General features: G+C 43.4%; 1 protein-coding gene across 5 annotated transcripts in view; it reads right to left on the reverse strand.

Annotated features, from left to right (window-relative positions):
* Nucleotides 1-21138: 21138 nt before the first annotated feature.
* smad10a (SMAD family member 10a) overlaps nucleotides 21139-27291 on the reverse strand; it is a 104366-nt gene continuing 98213 nt past the window's right edge. For all 5 annotated transcript variants that reach the window (XM_051923074.1, XM_051923073.1, XM_051923072.1 and 2 more), the window contains 2 exons: nucleotides 24152-24290; nucleotides 21139-23904 (listed from right to left, as the gene is read on the reverse strand). In XM_051923074.1, the coding sequence (XP_051779034.1) occupies nucleotides 23693-23904; nucleotides 24152-24290 (351 nt within the window). In that variant the 3' untranslated portion in view covers nucleotides 21139-23692. The remainder of the gene's footprint in view (nucleotides 23905-24151; nucleotides 24291-27291) is intronic.

A 27291-nucleotide genomic window follows, 5' to 3' on the forward strand; every position in this document is an offset into this window, starting at 1 on the left:
CCCAATAGACCCATCCACATAAAGGTTACAGAAAGTACCTTTATTAATTTAGATCCGTAACCGGCTCTGTGGAGCGAATAACCATGAATAGATGGTAACAGATTTGTGAAATACCAATGGGTTCCTGATTCATGAATCTAAATAAATAAACGTTCTTCCCAGAACATTCATGCAAATGGGTCTAAAAATTGTTCCCATATGACATTGCTCAGTTGAACTGCTCTGGCACCTTTATTTTTAAGTGTGTGCATTCAATAACACAGGCTAAGTCCAGGTTTTCTTAACCTATTAGGGTCCTGCTAGGTAGCCTGCCATACATTAAATATTTCATTATTTTCCCCATATCAAAGCATAAAGAACCAACATCATATGCAATGAACCTTTGCCAGAATGAAATTGTACTTTTTCAAGCAAAGGTTGAACAAGGAGCCACACAACCCAGTAAAGATTCATAAAGTACCATTTAAGAACCAGTATTTTAAGCAAGAAAAGTACTTTATAAATGTAAAGAATTATTAGTATTATTTAGAGTGAACTGTATGTTACCCTGATTTCTATCAGCCTTTTTAACTGCCACTTCACACTCTCCAGTTGTTATTGAGTGAAGAGACTATTAGGATAAGTCTTTTTTAATAAAGTGCACATTCTAGCATTTCTCCACACATTATACAGGTACTAACTGTAAAAGGATTATCAATTAAAAGGTTGTAGCCCCCCTCTGGTCCTTTAGGAGCAATGATAGGTCAAGGATTGCAGGCAGAGCACAAACCACTATGTGGAGATCTAGCCTGGTGCCCCTGATCCATAAATACTTCTGAGGGGACCAGAAGTGGTTACATGTTAAGAATTAAATCCATTGACCTTGAAGTCAGGAGCATCGGGGAAGGCAAGAGCTCAACTTGTGGGTGGAAGACACACCACAAGTGGAAAGAGAAGGCTCAGGAGGCATATGGAAGACTATATTGAGGTGTAGTAGGGAACCCACATGGTCATTTAAGTTTGAATCTTGTCCCGGAAGGCCCATTGGGGATTTTAGGAGATTCCTTATGTTCACTCCTACCTGTTTATCCTTTATTTTATTTTATTTTTTGTTATAAAGCTGGCTTGATCTCTTGGGTCCTCATTTGCATTGGTATAACTCAAGAGCATTTCCTGCAGGTCACACTGTATATTTAATATTTGTCACTCCTAAATGTAAACTGGCTCTTGGGACGTGGAATGTCACCTCTCTGAAGGGGAAGGAGCCTGAGCTAGTGCGCGAAGTTGAGAGGTTCCGGCTAGATATAGTCGGACTCACCTCGACGCACAGCTTGGACTCTGGAACCAATCTCCTTGAGAGGGGCTGGACTCTGTACCACTCTGGAGTTGCCCCCGGTGAGAGGCGCAGAGCAGGTGTGGGTATACTTATTGCCCCCCAACTTAGAGCCTGTACATTGGGGTTTACCCCGGTGGACGAGAGGGTAGCCTCCCTTCGCCTTTGGGTGGGGGGATGGGTCCTAACTGTTGTTTGTGCGTATGCACCGAACAGCAGTTCGGAGTACCCACCCTTTCTGGAGTCCTTGGAGGGTGTGCTAGAGGGCATTCCTTCTGGGGACTCCCTCGTTCTGCTGGGAGACTTAAATGCTCACGTGGGCAATGACAGTGAGACCTGGAAGGGCGTGATTGGGAGGAATGGCCCCCCCGATCTGAACCCGAGCAGTGTTTTGTTATTGGACTTCTGTGCTCGTCACGGATTGTCCATAATGAACACCATGTTCAAGCATAGGGGTGTTCATATGTGCACTTGGCACCAGGACACCCTAGGCCTCAGTTCGATGATCGACTTTGTGGTCGTGTCGTCGGACTTGCGGCCACATGTCTTGGACACTCGGGTGAAGAGAGGGGCGGAGCTGTCAACTGATCACCACCTGGTGGTGAGTTGGCTTCGATGGTGGGGGAGGATGCCGGTCAGGCGTGGTAGGCCCAAACGTGTTGTGAGGGTCTGCTGGGAACATCTGGCAGAGCCCCCTGTCAGAAGTAGCTTCAACTCCCACCTCTGGCAGAACTTCGACCACATCCCGAGGGAGGTGGGGGACATTGAGTCCGAATGGGCCATGTTCCGTGCCTCTATTGTTGAGGCAGCTGACTGGAGCTGTGGCCGTAAGGTGGTCGGTGCCTGTCGTGGCGGCAATCCCCGAACCCGTTGGTGGACACCGGCGGTGAAGGATGTCGTCAAGCTGAAGAAGGAGTCCTACAGGACCCTTTTGTCCTGTGGGACCCTGGAGGCAGCTGATAGGTACCAGCAGGCCAAGCGGAATGCGGCTTTGGTGGTTGCGGAGGTAAAAACTCGGGCGTGGGAGGAGTTTGGGGAGGCCATGGAGAACGACTTTCGGACGGCTTCGAGGAGATTCTGGTTCACCATCCAGCGTCTCAGGAAGGGGAAGCAGTGCAGTGTCAACACTGTATATGGTGGGGATGGTGCGCTGCTGACCTCGACTCGGGACGTTGTGGGTCGGTGGGGGGAGTACTTCGAAGACCTCCTCAATCCCATTAACATGCCTTCCAATGAGGAAGCAGAGCCTGGGGACTCAGAGGTGGGCTCCCCCATCTCTGGGACTGAGGTCACCGAGGTGGTCAAAAAACTCCTTGGTGGCAGGGCCCCGGGGGTGGATGAGATATGCCCGGAGTTCCTCAAGGCTCTGGATGTTGTAGGACTGTCTTGGCTGACACGCCTTTGCAACATCGCATGGACATCAGGGGCAGTGCCTCTGGATTGGCAGACCGGGGTGGTGGTCCCCCTCTTTAAGAAGGGGGATTGGAGGGTGTGTTCCAACTACAGAGGGATCACACTCCTCAGCCTCCCTGGAAAAGTCTATTCAGGGGTCCTGGAGAGGAGGGTCCATCGGATAGTTGAGTCTCGGATTCAGGAGGAACAGTGTGGTTTTCGTCCTGGTCGCGGAACAGTGGACCAGCTCTATACCCTTAGCAGGGTCCTGGAGGGTGCATGGGAGTTTGCCCAACCAGTCTACATGTGTTTTGTGGACTTGGAAAAGGCATTCGACCGTGTCCCTCGGGGAATCCTGTGGGGGGTACTCCGAGAGTATGGGGTACCGGCCCCCCTGATAAGGGCTGTTCGGTCCCTGTACGATCATTGCCAGAGCCTGGTCCGCATTGCCGGCAGTAAGTCGAACCCGTTTCCAGTGAGAGTTGGACTCCGCCAGGGCTGCCCTTTGTCACCGATTCTGTTCATAACTTTTATGGACAGAATTTCTAGGCGCAGCCAGGGCGTTGAGGGGGTCCGGTTTGGTGGGCTCAGGATTGGGTCACTGCTTTTTGCAGATGATGTTGTCCTGTTTGCTTCATCAGGCCGTGATCTTCAGCTCTCTCTGGATCGGTTCGCAGCCGAGTGTGAAGCGGCTGGGATGAGAATCAGCACCTCCAAATCCGAGACCATGGTTCTCAGCCGGAAAAGGGTGGAGTGCCCTCTCAGGGTTGGTAGCGAGATCCTGCCCCAAGTGGAGGAGTTCAAGTATCTCGGGGTCTTGTTCACGAGTGAGGGAAGAATGGAGCGTGAGATCGACAGGCAGATCGGTGCGGCATCCGCAGTAATGCGGGCTCTGCATTGGTCTGTCGTGATGAAAAAGGAGCTGAGCCACAAGGCGAAGCTCTCAATTTACCAGTCGATCTATGTTCCTACCCTCACCTATGGTCATGAGCTATGGGTAGTGACCGAAAGAACGAGATCGCGAATACAAGCGGCTGAAATGAGTTTCCTCCGCAGGGTGTCTGGGCTTTCCCTTAAAGATAGGGTGAGAAGCTCAGTCATCCGGGAGGGGCTCAGAGTAGAGCCACTGCTCCTCCGCATCGAGAGGAGTCAGATGAGGTGGCTCGGGCATCTGATCAGGATGCCTCCTGGACGCCTCCCTGGTGAGGTGTTCCGGGCACGTCTAACCGGGAGGAGGCCCCGGGGAAGACCCAGGACACGCTGGAGGGACTATGTCTCTCGACTGGCCTGGGAACGCCTTGGGATTCTCCCGGAAGAGCTAGAAGAAGTGGCCGGGGAGAGGGAAGTCTGGGCATCTCTGCTCAAGCTGCTGCCCCCGCGACCCGACCTCGGAAAAGCGGGAGACAATGGATGGATGGATAAATGTAAACATGTATACTTATTTTCATTAATACTTTACCGGCTGAATACCGAATTCTGCCCAAATCTGCTTGCAGTTTGTATGTCAGTAAACATGATTAAGCGTCATCAGTAAATTTAACTAATCTGACTCCTGACATTTTCACATTGTTGCAGACTTACATTTGTGACCAGAAGGGGGCGCCAGAAAGCCCCTAACAACATTCCCAGCAATACACCATACATTAATTGAATAAAATGAAGAATATTTATTCCAGACTTCACCTTTACAGACTTCCTTCCAGCAATGTGCCACAATTATCTAATAAATCAATACAATAAACTGACAAATCTTTCTCTTTCTGTATTCCAGATGAGTGTTGCCTGCTCCCTGCCGACTCTAACTCATTTATGCGGGCTTCTTTTTATACCAGATCCAGAAATGTTTCTGGGGCCATGCCACATATTCTGGAAAGCACTTCCAGGTCATAATGAAAATAGGGAGACCCTCCTCTGACAGCACCCTCTATTAGAACACAGGGACCCTGACAGGGCTGCACTTCTGGACTCCATATCCCAAGCACCCCAACGGGTGTCCCGACTGGGTTCCCATGTGAGGACCTCTGCCATCTGACACATGGGGGATTGAACTGCTCCTGACTCCTGCTGGCCCATTCATTATTTTATACCAACCGGGCACAAAGTTATTTTCTTGCTCCACCGGCCAATCTGTTTTTCCGGTCTGCCTTCCTATCTGGGTAATAAACCATGCTCCTCCACGGCCGGGATGCTTGTTCTTATCCTACACATTCCTAAATTTAATTCTAAAGAATTTCAACTTAAACAAGTTTCCTTAAATGTTTTATGAGGTAAAATGATTGGCTACTTCAGATCAGACCTCTGTGTGACCCCACATATGACACTTTCTGATTTGCAAAATAATCCTGGCACCTTAACTCTTTGCATATCTGGATTTTCCTCCTGGTATTTCCACTTTGCACTTTTTAATGTGATCACATATTCATGTGCCAGGGTGGCATGGTGGTACAGGGATTAGTTTGGCTGTTTTGCAGCTGTATAGTCCAGGGATTTAAATATTAATTGGTCTGGGTGTTGTCTATGTAGACTTTTCACATTCTCCTCATGTCTTCATTTTTAACCCTAAGATTTGCATGTCAACTGCTGAATATAAATTGCTGTTGTGTAGCTGATGTTATGGCATGGGATATAACCACCAAGAACCTTGAATTGGCAATATGGTACAGATGATGGATGTTCATAAAGATTGAGTTATAATGATAGTCAGTATTTTTCTGAGGGCTATTTTATATTTTTCATTATATCTGTATCTGATGTAGTCCTTTTTATTCTATTAATTAAAAAATTGATCACAAAAACTGGTACCGAGCTCTTCAAGAGTGTTATCCTGGCCATGGTTAGGCCCTGCCTTACACCTGATGCTGCCAGAAGTGGCTCTGCCCCATCCACAACCCTGAGTCAGATTAAGGGGGGCTTAGAATATTATTTTATGGAGTTAGTTTTTCAGTATCTTACACCTTTATTACACTGATCTACTTTCTAATTAGCCTGCTGTCTATCAATTTATGTCATTCTTATAATTTATGTTAGTCTTCACCAATTGACTGCGGATAAAGCATAACTGCAAAGGTTTTTCAGTATCTGCTCACAATTTCCATCCATCCATTTTCTAACCCATTTATCTGTTTCAGAAGCATCAGGCACAACATGAGGACCCATCGATAAAGGCCACACTAACTTACACCTGGCCACTTCATTGTCATCTTTGGGATGGGTGGTGAAAACCAGAGGACTGTGAAGAAAATCACACAGACTCTGCCCAGACTGGTGTTTGATCCAATGACCCTAGAGATGTAAGGCAAGTGTATTCACCTCTGAGCCTTTCTGTGTAGAACTTCTGAAAAACAAAAGGCAGCCAAATTAGTTACTCTATTACCTGTTTATTGAGGAACATTTGAATTATTACAGGACAGGATTGTGCTTTCCATGTCACCTTCATACAGAGTGATACGCTTGAAACAATCCTTTATCAGATCTACAAAGTTATGTTTCTGCTCTGTACTATTTATGGGGTTCTCCCAGTTTACACCCAGATAATTATTATGCCAGCACTGGACTGGTTCCTACCGAAGCTGAGAGAGGACTGTAGGTTCCCTCTCCACATTTGATCACTGCTTTCTGATCAGTATTGTTATGACAGGCTCCTTTCCCTGCAGCCTTGGAATGGATTTGGTAAATTAAATAATGGATGGACATTAATTATATCTCATATTACCAATGGAAGGGTGGCACAGTGGCAGTGCGGCTGCCTCACAGTACGGAGACCAGGGTTCTCATCCTGTGTCCTCCCTAGGTTCAGCTTGCATTTTCTCCCCATGTCAGCATGGGTTTCCTCCCACAGTTCAAAGACATGCAGGTTATTCAGATTGGCCGCTATGTGTTTCCCCGTGATGGGTTGGCACCCTGTCCAGGCGATCGTTCCTGTTTTGCACTCTGTGCTTGCTGGGATAGGCTTAAGCCCCCCTGATCCTACTCAAGATTAAATGGTATAGTATTACCATTGAAACTGCCTTACTTTAAATTATAAATGGTTTACCATCACTTCTACCTTTACTGAATGGCACAGAACACACTCCCTGCGTTATGTCTTCATTTTGCTGTTTTCTCTTTTAACAGCAGCATCCACACTAACATACAGCATTGTTCTTCCCTTTGTGACTAACACTCAACCAAAGCAGCTGACCACTTCTGGAGACATTTTGTTCCGCGCAGACTATCAAAAGAGAGTCAGTTTGAATGGCAGATTACTTGTGTAAATGAAATGGTCAAACAATGGTGATGTTTTTCTGGATCCAGATTTAGAACAGTATCACAGGCTAGAACAGATATGAAGTCAAAAATAGCAAAAGTCTCTACAAGGAAAACAATCAGGAGCAAACGAATAAGCACAAAGGCTACAGTCACAAAAGGCAGACCCAGAGGAACCTTTGAAGACGTCAGAACCTGAGGTCAAATGATCATTCAAGAGCAAAGAATGGAGAAAGGCAAGAGAAAGGCTGAAAAACTATGCACAAGGACAATGGATTGTTGTCTTATCAAAAGGGTGAAAATGGGCATTAAAGTCCCAACTTGTTTATACTGTACTAGCTATGCTACCTATCTAAGATGGGTTGAAATCTTAAATAATCAACGTAGACCTCAGCATTAAAGTTTGCAGTGCACCATGTAATGCATATGTCTCTGTTTTATGCCATTTGGTTTGGGATTTGGGGCGGCACGGTGGTGCAGTGGGTAGCGCTGCTTCCTCGTAGTTAGGAGACCCGGGTTCGCTTCTCGAGTCCTCCCTGTGTGGAGTTTGCATGTTCTCCCCATGTTTGCGTGGGTTTCCTCCCACAGTCCAAAGACATGCAGGTTAGGTGCATTGGTGATTCTAAATTGTCCTGTGTGTGTGTGTGCCCTGTGGTGGGCTGGCGCCCTGCCCAGGGTTTGTCTCCTGCCTTGCGCCCTGTGTTGGCTGGGATTGGCTAAAGCAGACCCCCGTGACCCTGTAATTAGGATATAACAGGTTGGATAATGGATGGATGGTTTGGGATTTGTAGGAACAGTGTTCATGTTTGTGATGCACCATCTATTGAAATGACAATTGAATATTAGTAAAATGTTATAAGAGCAACCAGATGGACATACACTTATCCTTTTATTAAGGTGGATTGTGTATATAGTGTTAGAAAATAAATTCACTTTCCAACAGATAAAACTTGTACTTACCTGTTACAATAAGGCGTTATGGCACAGTACTCAGTGCTGCCATCTCCTGGGTCGAACTTCCTGGGTTCTTCCTGTGTCTGCATGGGTTTTACTTCACACATCCTCAAAAATATGTAGGTTTGGTTAATTGTTTGTGTGTTTTTGGGGGGTCTTACTTTGGACTTGCTTCTTGTCCAAGGCTGTTTCATGAGTTGCATTCAGTGCTTCCAGGATAGGCTCAAGACCCCCTGTTACATTGAAATTAATTGGGCAAGTATGAGAATGTTAGGTTACATTTGTAGCAACCACATTACTGAATACCACAGTATTTCCACATATGATCCAAATCATATTCTGTGATTATTATGTATTATGTGAATATTATATTATCCACTGTTAAATTCTGCTCTGTACTTGTAATATTTTAATTTTACTGTTATACTGTAATGAGAATTACTTGTGTTTTGTTCTGTGTATTGTATTGACCCCCTTCCCTTTGACACCCACTGCACTCCCAACCTACCTGGAAAGGGGTCTTTCCCAAGGTTTCTTCCATTTTTTCCTTACTAGGTTTTTTTTTTTTTGGGGGGGGGGGGGGAGTTTTTCCTTGTCTTCTTAGAGAGTCAAGGCTGGGGGGCTGTCAAGAGGCAGGGCCTGTTAAAGCCCAATGCGTCAACACTTGTGTGATTTTGGGCTATACAAAAATAGATTGTATTGTAGCGTATGTCATAATTTTAAAAATCAAAATGATAAAGTACATCTTCATATATGCTTGATGCTCCATTATTTGATTACTAATGCCTACCTATTTAAACACTGTAAACAATTGCCCAGCAGACACAGAGACTGCACAAACCAGTGAGTTTCTTTGTGCCGATCCCAAGCCTGGATGAATGAGATGGGTTATGTCAGGAAGGGCATCTGGTGTAAAATTTTTCCACATCAATATGCCAACAACAATATAGATTCCATACCAGAGCGGTCAAGGCTAAGGTTAACAACAACCGCCACCAGTACTATTAGCCAAGAGGGTGCCTGGCGGAGGTTGGGCTACCATTGGCCAAAAAAGGAGAAGATGAGGGGGGAAGGCATGTCCGGAGGTAGAGGGAGAAGAGGAAGGTAAAGAAAGTGGAAGTGAAGGTAGAAACTTTGAATGTTGGCAGTATGACTAGTAAAGGGGAGAGAATTAGTTGATATGATGAAAAGAAGGAAGGTTGATATATTGTGTGTGCAAGAGACCAGATAGAAGGGGAATAAGGTCAGGTGTAACGGAGGCGGGTTCAAGTTGTTTTACTATGGTATGGATGGGAGGAGAAATGGGGTAGGGGTTATTCTAAAGCAACATTATGTCTAGAGTGTTTTGGCAGTGAAAAGAGTGTCGGACAGCGTGATGATTATGAAGCTGGAAAGTGAAGGTATGATAATGAATGTTGTTAGTGCATATGCCCTGCAAGATGGGTTTGCAATGGATGAGAATGAAGATTTCTGTATTGAGTTGGGTGAAGTGATGGACAATGTACCCAACAGACACAGAGTGGTGATTGGAGCAGATTTCAATAGACATGTTGGTGAAGGGAACAGAGGATATAAAGAGGTTGTAGCTGCTGGAACATAAGGTGTTATCAGGCACAGGTAAAACGCGTGTCAAAAGAATTCTCAAAGTCCAAAAGTTTGTTTTAAAAGTATTTAGTGAAAGTTAAAGGCAAATAATCCACACAAGAATAAAAGGAAAAATAGTTACATATAGAATAAAAGGCAAAAAAAAAAGAAAAATGTATCTTCTATAAACTTAGCTTTTCTTGAAAGAACTTTAGTTATTTCACAACTTAAAGTTTCTTAATTTCTTCTTCTGTACGCCTTAGCATACAGTATGGAACTTAAAGTAAACAAGTTTTCTTTACGTGTTATTTCTCACATTCAAAGAGCCCGTAGGCCATCAAGCACGGTCATGTGCATAAACACGATCACGAGCGCAAGCACGGTCACGGTTAAAAACTGTATGCGTATACATCTTATACAAGGCAAGGCTGTCACTAACTGAAGAATAATATTTACTTGAAGTGGTTAGAAAAGGCAAGAATGTACCAACAGAATTCTATTTACGGGGGTTATTGGAACCTCCCATAGATTATGCATCGTCATCTAATAAGTATTCATAAATTTTATAGAACTAGGAAAATGGCTTTTACAGAGGTGATGGGTAGGTATGGTAGTGGATTTTACAAAGAGCACGGACATGGCTATAGTAAATATGAATCTTAAGAAGAGGGAGAAACATTGGGTGACGTACAAGAGTAGAAGAAGATGCACACAGGTAGATTACATCCTATGCAGGAAGGTGTCTGAAGGAGATTGGAGACTGCAAAGTGGTGGCAGGGGAAAGTGTAGTTAGGCAGCATAGGGTGGTGATCTGTAGGATGATGTTGGATATCAAGAAGAGGAGGAGAGTGAGGACAGAGCCAAGGATCAAATGGTTAAAGTTGAAAAAGGAAGACTGTAAGGTTGAGTTCAGGGAGAAGGTAAGACAGGCACTGGGTGGCAGTGAAGTGATGACTGGGCAACTACAGCAGAAGTAGAAAAGGTGACAGCTAGAAGGGTGCTTGGTGTGACATTTGGACAACAGAAGGAGGATAAGGAAACCTGATGGTGGAATGGGGACATACAGGAGAGTATACAGAGGAAGAGGTTGTTGAAGAAGAAGTGGGACAGTCAGAGAGATGCAGAAAATAGACAGGAGTACATGGAGATAAGGTGTAAGATGAAGAGAGAGGTGGTGAAGGCTAAAGAAAAGGCATATGATGAGTTGTATGAAAGGCTGGACACTACGAAGGGAGAAAAGGACCTGTACCAATTGGCTAGACAGAGGGACCAAGCTGGGAAAGATGTGCAGCAGGTTAGGGTGATAAAGGATAAAGATGGAAACATACTCACAAGTGAGGAGGGTGTGTTAAGCAGATTGAAAAAGTACTTTGACAGGCTGATAAATGAAGAGAATGAGAGAGAGAGAAGGTTCGATGATGAGGAGATAGTGAATCAGGAACTGCAACGGATTAGCAAGGAGGAAGTAGAAGACAGCTATGGAGAGGATGAAAAATTGGAAGGTTGTTGTTCCAGATGACATACATGTGGAAGCATGGAGGTGTTTAGGAGAGATCACAGCAGAGTTTTTAACCAGATTGTTTAATGCAATCTTGGAAAGTGAGAGGATGCATGAGGAGTGGCGAAGAAGTGTACTAGAACTGATTTTTAAGAATAAGGTAGATGTGCAGAAATAAAATTTATCAGCTGCAGCATAAAGATATGGTCAAAAGTAGTGGAATCTTTAAGAAGGGAGGTGATAATTAGTGAGCAGCAGTATGGTTTAATGCCAGGAAAGAGCACTACAATGTTTGCTCTGAGGGTTTTGATGGAAAAGTATAGAGAAGCCAAGAAGGAGTTGCATTGTGTCTTTGTGGACGTGGAGAAAGCATATGATGGGGTGCTTAGAGAGGAGTTGTGGTATTGTATGAGGAAGTTGGGAGTGGGAGAGAAGTATTTAAGACCGGTACAGGATATGTACAAGGGAAGTGAGGCAGTGGTGAGGTCTGCGGTAGGAGTGATGCATGCATTCAAGGTATGGGTGAGATTACATCAGGGATCAGCTCTGAACCCTTTCTTATTTGCAATGGTGATGGACAGGTTGACAGATGAGATTAGATAGGAGTCCCCGTGGACTATGATGTCTGTGGATGACATTTTGATCTGTAGTGTGAGTAGGGAGCAGGTTGTGGAGACCCTGGAGAGGTGGAGATATGCTCTAGAAAGGAAAGGAATGAAGGTAAGTGGCAACAAGACAGAGTACATGTGTGTGAATGACAGGGAGGTCAGAGGAATGTTAGGGATGCAGGGAGTGGATGAGTTTAAATACTTAGGATCAACCCTACAGAGTAAAGGGGAGCATGGAAGAGAGGTGAAAAAGAAAGTGCAGGCAGGGTGGAATGGGTAGAGAAGAGTGTCAGGAGTGATTTGTGATAGATGGGTACCAGCAAGAGTGAAAGGGAAGGTATACAAGATGGTAGTGAGACCATAGGTTGGAGACAGTGGCACCGACCAAAAAAAAAAAAAAAAAAAAAAAACTGGAGAGAGCAGAGTTAAAGATGTTAAGATTTGTATTGCGTGTCACAAGGATGGACAGGATTAGAAATGAGTACATTAGAGGGTCAGCTCAGGCTGGAGGGTTGGGAGACAAAGTCAGACAGGCAAGATTGCATTGGTTTGGACATGTGCAGAGGAGAGATGCTGGGTATATTGGGAGAAGGATGTTAAGGATGGAGCTGCCAGGTAAGAGAAAAAGACAAAGGCCTAAGATAAGGTTTATGGATGTGGTGAGAGATGACATGAAGGTGGTGGGTGTAACGGAGCAAGATGCAGAGGAGAGGAACATATGGAAAAAGACGATCAGCTGTGGCAACCCATAACAGGAGCAGCCAAAAGAAGAAGATAGAGTAGGCTAAATGGGGAAATGAGATGGAAGTAGGCTTTCACAGAAATAACTTACCCAGAATACAAAGAGGCTAGAGCATGCTGCTCCACATCCTTTATTTTTACATGAGGTTTTCAGCTTATTATCATGTGTCAAAGGTAGTGTTAAAGTTGAGAGCAAAAAGATTACAAGGGCAGAAAGCTATATGGAAGAAGATCAGTTTGGATTCAGGAAAGGGACAGCAATGAGAGATGCAGTCAGAGTGCTGAGGATTCTGAGTGCAAGAAGTCTAGAATATAATAAAGAACTGCAGACGTAGACAAATTTGTTGGTTCCCTTACAGTTCACTGAAAAAGTATTGGAGTGCCATACAAAGTGTACAAGAATTGCCTGAGACTCCTGGAGAGACCATGGAGATTCATCACAGTAGTGTGGCAGAGAGGGAAAGTAGTCAAGCAGTGGAGATTTGCAGAGGACATCTTAACATCTGACCAGTCTAAGCGAGTGATACTGATAAAAATCATTGTTCCATAGGAAGACTGGATAGAAAAGGTCTATGAGCACAAGAAGGCAAAATACCTCAAGCTGGTAGAGGAATCTAGTTGGAATGGGTTGAAAGTCCGATGCAAGCCCATTGAGGTAGGCTGCAGTGAGATTTGCAGGTCTGTCTCTACATTGGGCACTCAGTCTCCTTGGCCTTAGAGGTTTGCAGGAAAGAAGAACCACCAAAAACATGATTGACATTGCAGAAAAAGGGTCAAGGTGGTTGTGGACTGAACACCCACAGCTGGGTCGCCCAGGTGAGAGTATCTGATGTTCTAAGACCTTAAACACCTTATAACTCTGGTTCATCACTAATGATGTGTCCAAGTTGCACTACTTGGTGTATGAAGAAACAATCATGCCTCTTGGAAAATGATTAAGTGAAAAGACCATCTCCAAGCAGCTTGATGTTTCTGTGACAACAGTTGCACATATTTTTAAGACATTTCAGGTTCATGGGACTGTAGCCAACCTCCCTGGATACGGCCGCAAGAGTAAAATCAACCCCAGAATAGGGAGAAGGATAGTGAGAATGGTAGACAAAAAGCCAAAGACAACTTCCAAAGAGATGTAAGATGTACTCTAAAGTCAAGGTCCATTAGTGTCTGATTGCACCATCTGTTACTTTTTGAGTGACAATGGGCTCAAAGGAAGAACCCAGTAGGATTCCACTATCGAAAGAAAAACATATGTAAAAAGCCAACCTGGAATTTGCTAATATGCATATTGATAAGACACACTGCATCTTGGAGAATGTCCTTTGGGCAGATTGACAAAACTGGAGCTTTTTGGCAAGTTACATCAGTTCTATGACCAAATATGAAAAAATTAAGCTTTCAAAGAAAAGAACACCACACCTACTGTGAAACATGAAGGAGGCTTGGTTATGTTTTGGGTCTGTTTTGCAGCATCTGGCATGGGGTGCTGCAAGTCTGTGCATTTAACAATGAAATCTCAAAGAGTATTAAGACATCCATCCACCCATCCATTATCCAACCCGCTATATCCTAACTACAGGGTCACGGGGTCTGCTGGAGCCAATCCCAGCCAACACAGGGCGCAAGGCAGGAAACAAACCATGGGCAGGGTGCCAGCCCACCGCAGGTATCAAGACATTCTAGAGCAAAACATACTGCCCAGTGTGAGAAAGCTCTGTCTCAGTCACAGGTCATGGATCCTACAATGAGTCAGAACTAAAAGAACCCAAGAATGGCTAAGAACTATTCTGAAGTAGCCTTCTATGAGCCCGGATTTGAATCCTATTGAACATCAATGGAAAAAACTGAAACATGCAGTCTGCAGAAGGTACCCCTGAAACCTGACACTCAGGTGCTCAGTGAGTTTGCACTGGAAGAGTGAGTCAAACTACCTGTTGACAGGTGCAGAAGTTTCATTGAGAGCTACAGGGGTAACTTGTTTGCAGTGATTGCCTTTAAACGTTGTGCAACAAAACATTAGGTTAAGGGTCCCATCATTTTTTTCATGCCATATTCATTTCTGTTTTTATTCATAATGTTCTGTTAAATAAAAATTCTTAAGCAAACTTTTATTTTTGTTAAAAACAAAATAAATAATGATGGGTGCCAATTACTTTTGTCAGTTTCAAGTAATTTCAGAGACAATTGTGTGTTTCTTCTTTATTTGTGGTGAGGTACCAACAAATTTATCCATGTCTGTGTCTGTTTTGTGGACCTGGAGAAACATTTGACAGAGTAAACTGGATAAAGCTGCTGGGCATGTTGAGATTGGTGGTACAAAAGACTAAATAGGAACCTATACATGAACCATGAATTAGCAAAAGTAAGAACTGTATATGGACTAATAGAGGCATGTCAAATAGAATGAAGTAATAGACAAAAATGCTCATTCTCACCAATTCTGTTTAAAGTCTAAAGTACATTGATGTACTAACAATGAGTCAGGGGTGAAATCTGGAGGAAAATGGATTACATGAGAAAGAATTGCAATAACATCAAGCAATGAAGAAGGACTACAGAAAGTAATAAATCAGATTACACATGTAAGATGTATGGAATGAAGATCAATATAAAGGAAACAAAAGTGATGTGTACTTTATATCAAAAGAAAAACAAGGAAAGCAGTAATAAATAAAATGGGCATCTCTAATTGGGATGTATGCCGTCACGAGATGGAAGAAGTGAAATAGAAATAAAAATGGGTATAGCAATGGGCAATGGGCTTCAATACAAAATGAAAACTTCTAACAAATTGAATAGACAGAACACTGAAGAATAATAAAACAGTAATCTGGAATGTTGTGTTGTATGGAACAGAGACATGGACAATGAAGAAAAGGAATACAAATAAACTAGAAGCATTTAAAATGTGGCTGTGGGGAAGAATGGAAAAGAACAATTGGATGGATAAATAATCTGATGAAAAAGTGCAGGAAAGGATGGGTGAAGAAAGGAGCATGCTTGAAGCAGTGAGAGGATGGTAACAAAACTGGATGGGACATGTACTAAAAGGAGATGAATTTTTGAAAATAGTGCTGGAGGATAAAATGGAGGGAGCGAAATCAAGAGGAAGGCCAAGGCAAGACATATTATATTATCTGAATGATAGTAATCATACCAAGAATTGAAAAGAAGATCAGAAGACTGAGTACAATGGACAAAGCGGTGATTGAAAGAACTGCATTATGGCAGGTAAGTACAGAAGAAGATATTTTCAAAGCATGGAGATATAGTATAATTGTAAACATATCACTATTTTTTTAACAGTTGGTGCACAGGAATGTTAAGTTCTGGTGCTAATTTTATACTGTCATTATTTTTTCAACAAATAAAGACACTAACACTCATCCATCCATCCATTATCCAACCCGCTATATCTTAACTACAGGGTCATTGGGGTCTGCTGGAGCCAATCCCAGCCAACACAGGGCACAAGGCAGGAAACAAACCCCGGGCAGAGCGCCAGCCCACCGCACGGCACACCCACACACACCAATCACACACTAGGGACAATATAATAATAATAAATAACAATAAATTTTATTTATACTGCACTTTATATAAACAATCTCAAAGTGCTACAGAGTAAAATAAAGTAATAAAACAAAAGACCTATGAAATACTTCAATAATAAAATATCTTTCTAAAAAGATAAGTTTTTAAATCTTGTTTAAAAACATCAATCGACTGTGGGGCTCTCAGGTAATCCGGGAGGGTGTTCCACAGTCTCGGCGCCACAGAAGAAAAGGCCCTGTCACCCATGCTGCTGAGCTTAGTTCTGGGAACTTGAAGAGTGTTAATGTGTATAGAGCAGAGGGTACGTGAAAAAAATATAGGATCGCAAATGCCCCTAACCTGCATGTCTTTGGACTGTGGGAGGAAACCAGAGCACCCAGAGGAAACCCACGCAGACATGGGGAGAACATGCAAACTCCACGCTTCCACCCGGGAAGCAAACCCAGGTCTCCTTACTGCGAGGCAGCAGCACTACCACTGCGCCACAGTGCCGCCCCCTTTACCTTCATATAACCCAATACTATTTGCAAAACACACTGGCCAAGGGTCTTTCTTCTGGCTTTGTGCTCTTTTAGTTTCCACACTCTGATATGACCAGATCTTTTTTTTCTCACCTTTCCTAGCTTCCACTAGTTTTGTATCTGCTGCTAATATTCTATGTTGTGTTACCACTCCTTTCAAAGGCAAAAGTTCCATTTTCACAGCTTTACGTTTGACTTCTTTTTCATCAATCTGTATTTACCTTTCTGAACTATTATACAGTACTAAGCGGTTTTCTCACTTCTCGAAATGAGTGTTTAAAATTTTTAACTCATGCATCCTTACAAACTCGAAGATGTTTCCTCCGGGTACTCTGGTTTCCTCCCACAGTCCAAAGACATGCAGGTTAGGTGCATTGGTGATTCTAAATTGTCCCCAGTGTGTACTTGGTGTGTGTGTGTGCGTGCCCTACCCGGGTTTATTTCCTGCCTTGCACCCTGTGTTGGCTGGGATTGGCTCCGGCAGACCAGGATATAGCGGGTTGGATAATGGATGGATGGATGAAGGTAAAGGGCAGGAACTGGAAACAGTTAAAAAAAAGTAAAGAGATGCTGTAAATGTGCATGGGATAAAGACAAGTATATCAAAATTCAAAATAAGTTCTGCGGCTATAGTGGTGAGGGTAAGATTGGGAAAGTGAATCTGAAAACAGCTGAGTTAAAAGAAGTGATATTGTATAGTGCAACTAGAAGGGAGACTAACAAAATAGACGTTCAAGAAATGTAAACACTTCTTTGGATGTATGGGGTGAACAAAATTGATTCAACAGATAGCAAGTACTTGAGAAGAAGCTTAATGATGAAAGTGATAGGATGAAAGATGATGTACTGAAGACTCTAGTGGGCTTGGCACACATGGAGACAACAAAACAGTGTGCTAAGGAGAGTATTAGAAATGGAGCTGCTAAGAGAAAGAAGGAGGGGAATTCCAAAAACTATACAGAAAGACGTTGTAGTGAAGAATATGCAGGAGACTGGGTGCAATAAGAAGAATGAAATGGACAATAGGAATACCCCCCAATGCAGTGACCTCTGATAAAGTAAAAGCTAGAGATAAAAAAGAAGTAGTAATAAAGTTGTAGTATTAAATCAAAGCTGTGTCACAAAGTTAAAAGCAAAGCATGTTCAACACTGTATTGATTATAAAAATGGGAGTACATCCATGCAGCCAATAATTTTCAGCACCCACTTATTTCTGTAGAAGATGACAATAACTTAGTCTCTTAATTAAACAGGGAGAGTAACTGAGCAGCGACATAAAAGCTTAAAGGTTGTTGTTCTGAGACAACAACTGTGAACAAGACATTGTGATAAAACTGAAATACATATCATAACCTTTTAGATTTGGTCACTTTCTTATGAAAACTGTATGGTAGGTCATGACCAATGATTGACTCATTTTATCTTATATAGGATACTGACCAATTAAATGACCTAATTATTCTTAAATGAACACCTAAGATATACCAGCAACAATTTATTTTCCTTATTTATTTTTAAAACAGGGATCCATGTTCCATGAGCTGCTTCATTTTTAGTTCTATTTCAAAGGAAATGAGAAACCCAATATTTCTAATATTGACACAGGATGCATGGCTTACTATCCTAACATTATACAGAGAAACCAGTTTAAATACACATACCTATGAGCAAGGCAGTCATACATCTGTCTTTAACAGCTTAAAAACATTGGTGTGTGGACTCAAAGGGGTAATGAAAGTGATGGCTTATGTTGACTCATAGTCGTTACAGATTGTTGCTAAGAAAAGCTGTACATGATTAGCCACACTATTCAACTATCCAATGGCATTCAAGATTGACTTAATGTGGACCATAAAAACAAACCACACACCATTACATCCCAAATATAAGAATGTAATATTGACAGAAAGTAGGATCTATTGACTCATGAGGTTTTCACCATGCAATTGTTATTAACCAGCAGAAATATTCATTCATCCCACTAGCCGATGCCGAAAAAGCAGATCAAATGATTATATATATATATATGTATATATATATATATTGTGGCGAGTGGCTGGGGGTGGTACCCAGCCAGGACGCCCAGGAGGACTGGAGGAGGGCTTACGCCTCCTCCACACCATGAGGGGGCGACCGCCCTGGTGGCTTTGGGGACCACAGGAACAGAGCTTAGAAGCTCAACCCTATAGGGGCCCGTGGTCACCACCAGGGGGCGCCGCAATGCCTATGGAGCCCTGGCCCTCAGCATTTCTGCCATACCTGCTACAAGGCGGGGACCCGTTGATCTAAATAATTTTGTGGACGGCCCGTTGCAGCAGGGGAGCCCACAGACGCACCGCGGGAGCAGCACGAACACAATCCTGCGAGAGAGACTCGCCCCACGGACCCCCACCGGGCCATTACCACCTGGTGCGGGGAGACGACAACGGGCGTAGCCGGAGTGCAGTGGGCTCCTATGAGCGCACTGCCGCTGAAGGCACCCAGGATGGCATTGCGTCTAGCGAGGCCACGCCGAGGGCATTTCCTTGGATAGACGGGACCCGGGAGGTAAGTTCCCTGCCCACCGGCAGCCGGGCGTGTTTTGTGTGTTGCAGGCAGGGGCTGCCCGAATCCGCGTTTGCGGCAGATGCATGCCGATCTGCCGAGGAGGAGACACTGCAGCTCAAAAAGCTGCAGCAGCTGCGGAGCTGCCCAGAGGCTCATCACCGCACCAGGAGGAGGGGAAGCAAGATGGCCACGGGCCGGAAGTCCCTCCCCAAGACAGGCAGGGGATTGGATGGTGTGTCTTGCATGCATGCCAATGATTGGATGGAGGCGGGACCAATGAATGTCCATCCCAAGCCGGGGAAGGACCCGATTGGGCCAGAGGAGTGGCCCCACAGGAAGCAGCCGGCGGGTGTGACTGATCGACAGGTAAGTCCAATGTCGGCTGACTTTCTGTACTTGCAGGTGGCTCTGCGCGAGCTGGAGGAGTGCCTTCAGCTTGCAGAGTCGCTTTTACAGGTGATACACGTTCTCCATAGAGGACTGAAGGTGAAGGCAGTTGCGTCTGTGATGACGCTGCAACAGTGGGCGGATCGGCGCGACGCTGAAGTCTTCAGCCGGAGTGACGCAGCGGGAAAGGTAAGTGGAACCGACCCAGTAAAGAATAACGGAGACCCCACCGAAAAGAACCGTGACGAACGTGATCGGATTCAAGTAGCGGGGGCTCTGATTAGTGGACACAGCGGTGGGAGCTGATCGCGTTGTAAGGGGGGAGAGAGCGAGAGGGCAGGCATGAAGCCGGATGATGTGTGCCGCGGGTCCTAGCGCCCTACGTCCCGAGGCAGCGACGCTCTCAAGTCGCTCCACAGATGGGACAGGGTCTATACCTTTCCCATAGGGAGACCCAAACCGTCACAGCGTCCCAGAGAAAGAGGAGGAATCGTAGGAAGAGAGCCAGCTCCTCCGATAAGGGAGGACGTGAGTCTGGGAGCTCACGTCCACAGAAGGGCCGCCCTCTGAGGAGGCAGAAGGAAACCCCACAGCTGGCTTGAGGTGACGGGGGCGCATGCGGTCCCGTCCGATGTCCTGACATGGGGGGCATGGAGGTCTCGGAAAGGGGGCCGAAGTGGCAAGCACTGGGGTGCCGGTCAGAGGGGGCAGCGTTGCCCGTATACGAAGCAGAGAGACACCAAATGGCGGCATCAGGGCAACGTCTCCGCCCCTTGTTCTGATTTATGTTTTGCAGGACCGGGCCCTGGAGTGGAGTGTACCGGCTTCCTGCCGTGGGAGACCTGCCCTTGCGGGATGGGCCACTGGTCCCTAGGGGGTCTCAGCTTGCGGTGGGGCACTGTGGCGAGTGGCTGGGGGTGGTACCCAGCCGGGACGCTCAGGAGGAGGGCTTACACCTCCTCCAGACCACAAGGGGGTGACCGCCCTGGTGGCTTTGGGGACCATGGGAACAGAGAAAGAAGCTCAACCCTATAGGGGCCCGTGGTCACCGCCAGGGGGTGCCCCAATGCCTATGGAACCCTGGCCCCTGGGGGGAAGAAGACCAGAGACACCCGGAGTGCTTCTGGGTGCGCAACCAGTACTTCCGCTACACTGGGGCGTGCCGGCGGAAGCTAATCGGGAGGCACCTGGAGCACGTCCAGGTGATTATAAAAGGAGCTGCATCCCTCCATTCAATGGCTTGAGTCGGGAGTGGAGAAAGACGGAGCTCGGGAGGAGAGGAAAGAAGGCGGCCTGAAGAGAGGAACAGGCATTGTGAGGCCTGAACTTTGGGAGAGTTTTGGGGTTGTGTGTGGCACTTTATTCTGTAAAGAATGTATACTAAACATGTGTTGGGTGAACCATCGGTGTTCGCCTGTCTGTGTCCGGGCCAGCTTCCACAATATATATATATATATATATATATATATATATATACACACACACACAAACATATAACTATTCTCCTACACAACTACAAAAAAATAAACTATTGTGTATGAAAATGTCAGCAGAACTGTTTCTTATGATACACTCGTGTTAGTAGGCTATTAAATATATAATCACTCCTCAATATTCCTCTGAATTTTACACATACAACAGCACTGATGGCATATATGATATGAAGCATTCACTTACATGATTAAGAACGGTTTACGATAAGTCTAAAGAAGTGCACATTACTAACTCTATTTGTTTCTTAACTGCTAGTGATTTCTTTTGACTCCAATTCATCAAATACATAAAACCAGTCTCAAATTTCTATGAAAATGGCTAACATTTTTTATTAACTTTGGTGTAGTCTACACAGACAAATCCACAGCTCTTTCAGCTGCAACAATAATTACAATAAAAGATAAAAAAAAAATACCCATCAAATAAAGTTACACTTGGTACAGCATAAAATTAAGAGCTTTTAAAGTGGAATGAATTAATCCATGACGAGAGGCTTCGTGTCTGACACGATTAAAACCCTCTATTTTTTCTTTGCCTTGATGTTTAGTTTTTGTAACTAGTTTTGGAAAAAAGGATTACCCCTCCATTTTTGGGGAGTTTACACAGTCTTCTGAATAACAATCAGTCAAAAATGAGCCATCCTCCCTGCAGTTTTACGACCAATATCATCCAGAAACTACTAGAAGAGGACTTACAAGAAATGACTGTGTCACCCCTTTGTAAATTCAGTACGCTCAACATACTGACTTTTGGAATCTGGAGGGCTCAAAAGATGAAATGATATCAGTCAAAGGAGATCTTAGTTAAACTTTTTCAAACATTCCACAAACAAAATACTGTAGGCTTAAGTGACCGTTGGCAGTATGGACTGTTTCTACAACTGGGCAGAGATATAAGGAGTAACAAGAAAGTAAAGAAGATGTATCAACAATCACAACAGGCAGATTCCTCAGCATCATTGCAAGTGCATGAACAGTATTGGATCAGGGGAGGAAGGTTTCACAATAAGATTTTGACAAGCTTTGGTTTCTTAAAGATAGAAAAAAAAAAGTACAATAAATTTGCAAGTTGGATATCAGGTACCTCAGAATGGCAATTGTACTAGTGTTTTTTGTTTTTTTTGCATCTGATGGATTACCACTGCTTTCTACAGCAAATTCACCAACCTCCCTTCTCTCTTTCATTTCTGGGTTCAAATGTTACGTTTGTTTGGTGTTAAGTGAATTCCACTAGCTTGCTTTTAAGGCATCTAACAAATAGATTTCTACCCTAATAAAAAGCTTAATAATAAAAAAAAAAACACAATAATGCTTTCCAAAACAGGAACTGAATACTTTTCACAACTAATATTGTCTTACTTGAGTATAGAAAAGGTTGTTCTGTCATATTGGGGAGTCACAAAATGTCTTCCCCAAATGGACATCTAAAACATACCAACTGGCTGTGAACAGATGCCATCCAGCTGTATGTCATCCCAACCTTTGAAATGCTGGATGAGAGAACACATACACCAAGTTCAGCTTTTTTAAAACTATGCACAAAACTTTTAAAGAAGGCACCAACTGTTATTAATCTTGTATGGGCTTTGGCTCAGAAAAGAGGAAAAAAAAAGTTTTGGCAAATCTTTGTTTGGATTTGAAGTTTCTCTTTTTGGTTATATTCCAGCTGGAGCCGTGGCATTGGCAAAGCTTACAATAAAGAAGGCAAGCTCACTTAAATTAAACAGAGGCTCGATACAATTGTGCTATGCCTGAATGCTCCCTTCTGGCACAAGGTGTTGGTGTGTACTTGTGCATTTATCATTGGCTTTACAAAGTCTACACCTCTAGTATTCTTACTTTACCTTTTTGTCTCTAGCAATGAGAAACATAATGTGATGCTGCTATCGCTATACTTTTTAGTTGGTATGTGGCTTCATGGTTCAGTGATGTGCTGTTGGAGGTTTATGCAAAAGACACACTTAGGCTGGAAAGAACTTCCCGAAATGTTTCTGCTTGTGGTAACAGAATTTCATCCTTTCTTTTTGCATAATTAAAATGGGATTCTACATTAGCTTTCTTTATGAATGGCTACTTTGTAAGGCCATATTTAAAGACTTCTTGAGATAATTTTGTCACCCAGAATTTTGACTGGTCTTGGATATGAAGATATGTACCTTTTTCAAAGCTGACATAGGCCTCTTTACTTGAGTCTCCATTATATTTGGTCAACACATTTGGATGTATTACTTAGTTTAGACAGGATTTTGGCAGTAAAATGGCTATTCCACAAAAAAGTAATTATCTTGATGAGGTTCCCAAGTACATTCCAGACCACTAACAACATATTTATTCTAATTCCATGATCTTCTGTGGTAAAGTGTTTCTGAAAATTCTAGATACTCATGATTGAGTACATGAGTTACAGTGTACTACCCAGCATGGGGTACCCTAACAGCTAAATTTATTGTGAAATAATTTGAATCACTAAATTTTAACACAGGTGGCCAATTAACCTGGCAGTTGCTTAAAACTTAGCTAGAGCAATTATGTGGAAAACTTTAACAGTGAATAGAACTTCTGTAGACATGTCCAGAATTTTATATTGTTTTGATTTTTATCAGAATGCACACATGTGCAGCATAACTTTTCACTTGTGTATGTAGCTGGTCACTGCCTGGGACTTTTTTGGTGTTACCATTTACCAGGCTGTCTGGTTCTTTAGCTAGAAACTATAAAAGAGATTTCTTTGGGTTGCACAAGATGCTGTCAACTACTTTGGTAAGTGAATGGTCTCATGGTCAGTAATGGCCACCTCTTCTACCAGCTATGTGGTAAAGTTTGATATCAACTACTCCTCTACAGATTTTTTTTTGAGGTCAGTTTACTGGTCCTGGATCAGAAATAGGCATGGTGTGAAGGACCTCATCCAAAAGCTGCAATGCCCGATGGAGGTGGACTTCTATCCAACATGGGGTGTGCTTGATGCTCTGCCTGGGATAGTCAGGGCCCCAGCCTTTCACAAAGCTGAGACGTAAAATACAAAGACGACGCAGGTCATCTACACCAATACCTGCAGCTGCTGAGAGACCTAGAAGTGAAAAAAGATATAATGAATGGATAAGCAAAGTAGAGCACGTGAATGTTTCTTCATGCACTTGTATCTTCAGTATATAAAAAACATATTCTTCTTCTCATTGGATGGTAGAATTTTTAGTAGGTAAAAAAAAGAAAAAAATTAAAAAACAAATAAGATTTAGAATGCCTCAGAGGGTGCACAAATACAGGCCGATCAAGATGTGTATAAGTCAGTGTGGTACAATCATCATGACACTTACTGACTGCTGGTGCAATTCCACCAACACTTCCTGGCCCTGGTATGCTTCCTGCCACTGCAGCAGCTTGTGCAGCAGCTGCGGCTTGTGCAGTGGCAGCCTGCTGCTGCATTTGTCGATGACATTGCCTGAGATCAAATACCTGCAAAAAAGAAAGAACTTAGAGAAAATTGATTCAGAATGTTAAGCAGATAATCAGATTGTATATAAAATGGAATCTTCTAAAAATACCATGTTTACATATTTTTAAACTAGTTGTCCCTCGCGGCTCCATCTTCTTAGTAGTGAAACAGGTTATAAAAAAAAAAAAAAAAAGTAATTCTGGCCAAGTGTAAGGTAAGTACTCTCCAACATCAAACGTCTCTGTATCTGATCGTGTTCAGCTCTGACACGAGAGTGTCAGCCACATGTGGAGAAAAGCATGTGGCCATGATATCTCTGGAAATCAGCAGCTACCCTGTAAAACACACATAGATGTGATATCTCTCTCTCAAAAACATCAAACGTTACTCTTTAAAAATCTGTAGATGATACTGTCTGTTGAATGAACAAACAGGTATTGCTAGCTTAGTGGAGGCAATGTACAATGAGAGGTAGACTGACTCGAACGGAGGCTGGCAAGTGAGTGAGGAGGGCCCTGAGCCCCTCCCCTTGGCCCACAGCCGCTCTCATGGATTCGCGCAAATAAATCGGTATTGCCCGAGAACCATGATACTTAGCACGATGAGAGAAGTCACAAAATCAACCAGAACGTTGAAGCAAACTATAGAAAAAAAACCCAATCTAAATCCATTAAGTAGTTCTCTCGTGAAAAGCAGACATACAGACAGACAGATGTATGTATATATACTTATACTGCTCAAAAAATTAAAGGAACACTTTATAATCAGAGTATAGCATCAAGTCAATGAAACTTCAGGGATATTGATCTGGTCAGTTAAGTAGCAGAGGGGAGTTGTTAATCAGTTTCAGCTACTTTGGTGTTAATGAAATTAACAATAGGTGCACTAGAGGGGCAACAATGAGACGACCCCCAAAACAGGAATGGTTTAACAAGTGGAGGCCACTGTCATTTTTTCCCTCCTCATCTTTTCTGACTATTTTTTCACTAGTTTTGCATTTGGCTACGGTCAGTGTCACTACTGGTAGCATGAGGCAATACCTGGACCCTACAGAGGTTGCACAGGTAGTCAAACTTCTCCAGGATGGCACATCAATAGGTGACATTGCCAGAAGGTTTGCTGTGTCTCCCAGCACAGTCTCAAGGGCATGGAGGAGATTCCAGGAGACAGGCAGTTACTCTAGGAGAGCTGGACAGGGCCGTAGAAGGTCCTTAACCCATCAGCAGGACCAGCATCTGCTCTTTTGGGCAAGGAGGAACAGGAGGAGCATTGCCGGAGCTCTATAAAATGACATCCAGCAGGCAACTGGTGTGAATGTCAATGACCAAACAATCAGAAACAGACTTCATGAGGGTGGCCTGAGGGCCCGATGCTTACTGCCCGGCACCATGGAGCTTGATTGACATTTGCCATAGGATACCAGAATTGGCAAGTCCACCACTGGTGCCCTGTGCTTTTCAAAGATGACAGCAGGTTCACCCTGAGCACGTGACAGACGTGAAAGGGTCTGGAGAAGCCATGGAGAACGATATGATGCCTGTAACATCATTCAGCATGACTGGTTTAGTGGTGGTTCAGTGATGGTATGGGGAGGCATATCCATGGAGGGACACACAGACCTCTACAGGCTAGATAACGGCACCTTGACTGCCATTAGGTATCGGGATGAAATCCTTGGACCCACTGTTAGACCCTATGCTGGTACAGTGGAACATGGGTTCCTCCTGGTGCATGACAATGCCCAGCCTCATGTGACGAGAGTATGCAGGCAGTTACTGGAGGATGAAGGAATTGATACCATTGACTGGCCCCCGTGCTCGCCTTACCTAAATCCAATAGAACATAGAGGTGGGCGGTATGACCAAAATTCTATATCACGGTATTTTTCTAAATTCTGCCAGTTTCACGGTATTAGACGGTATTTTTTTCCACATGCATGAGTGAATGTTAACCACATTTTCCACTGCAATTACTGCAGTAGACTGGCTAAGAATAACCTATTAGACTGTTATGAGAATTGTACATCATACAAAAAGACATTTTAATGTGCACACAAGTATTAATCCAGGTTTGCATGGCCCCATAAAGTGATAGTTTTCAAGGGGGTGGCACTAAAGAGAAGGAATCACATTGCATGACAGATGCAGTCAAAAATATAGAACCTTTAATTGAACAAATTTTGCAAAAGCTTAAACTATGATTTTGACAACATATTTTCAACCATCTAAAGAGGCATTTAGACTTAGTAAAATATCCAGAGGTGTTTGTCAAAAGTTGGATTGCACTGAACACGTCTTAGAAAAGGAATAAATTGTAAATATTTTTTGTAAACCAACTACACTTTCTGTTAATGTTAACAATCTCTGTCCACTGACACGTTAAAGTGACTTTTTAAACAATTTTACCATCATTAAACTGCATAATATTTAAACTAATAAATAATAACAATAAAATAAATAATAGTAGTATTACTGATAGTTGCACCATTACTTCAAGGCTTCAAGCCCAGGTGCATTACACAGTATTCACCAAATTAAAATAAAATAAAACAAGTGCAACTTGGTGATGACATCTTACCAACTGTACCATCATTTAGGCAAACTGCATTAATATGGACCTTGCTTCAAGCTAAGCTATATACATAAATAATAAAAACTGCAACTTGCATTTATAATGCTGTTTGTGGTATAGCACTATGGAAGTGCATTAGAGCCACTGTGAAGAAAAAAAAATATGGACACGGAAGAAAAAAACAAACTATATGTCGAGAATAAATTCGACATGTTGACTATGTCAAGATTAAAGTCGACATTTCCACTTTATTCTCATAGTTTATTATATAATTAAAGTAGAATGTTGTAAACTAAACTTCATCCTAAAATCAATGTTTAATTTACTAGATTTTCTCAAACCCCGTCACAAGTTAATGCAGCACATCAAATACTTTGTGTTAAGTGTTCCCCGACCCAGTCGTTAATCACTACACTTCTTAAACTGACTTCCTCCGCACTAAGAGCAGGC

This window comes from Erpetoichthys calabaricus, chromosome 2 (genome assembly GCF_900747795.2).
Source record: "Erpetoichthys calabaricus chromosome 2, fErpCal1.3, whole genome shotgun sequence".
In the NCBI taxonomy this organism is placed as follows: Eukaryota; Metazoa; Chordata; class Cladistia; order Polypteriformes; family Polypteridae; genus Erpetoichthys; species Erpetoichthys calabaricus.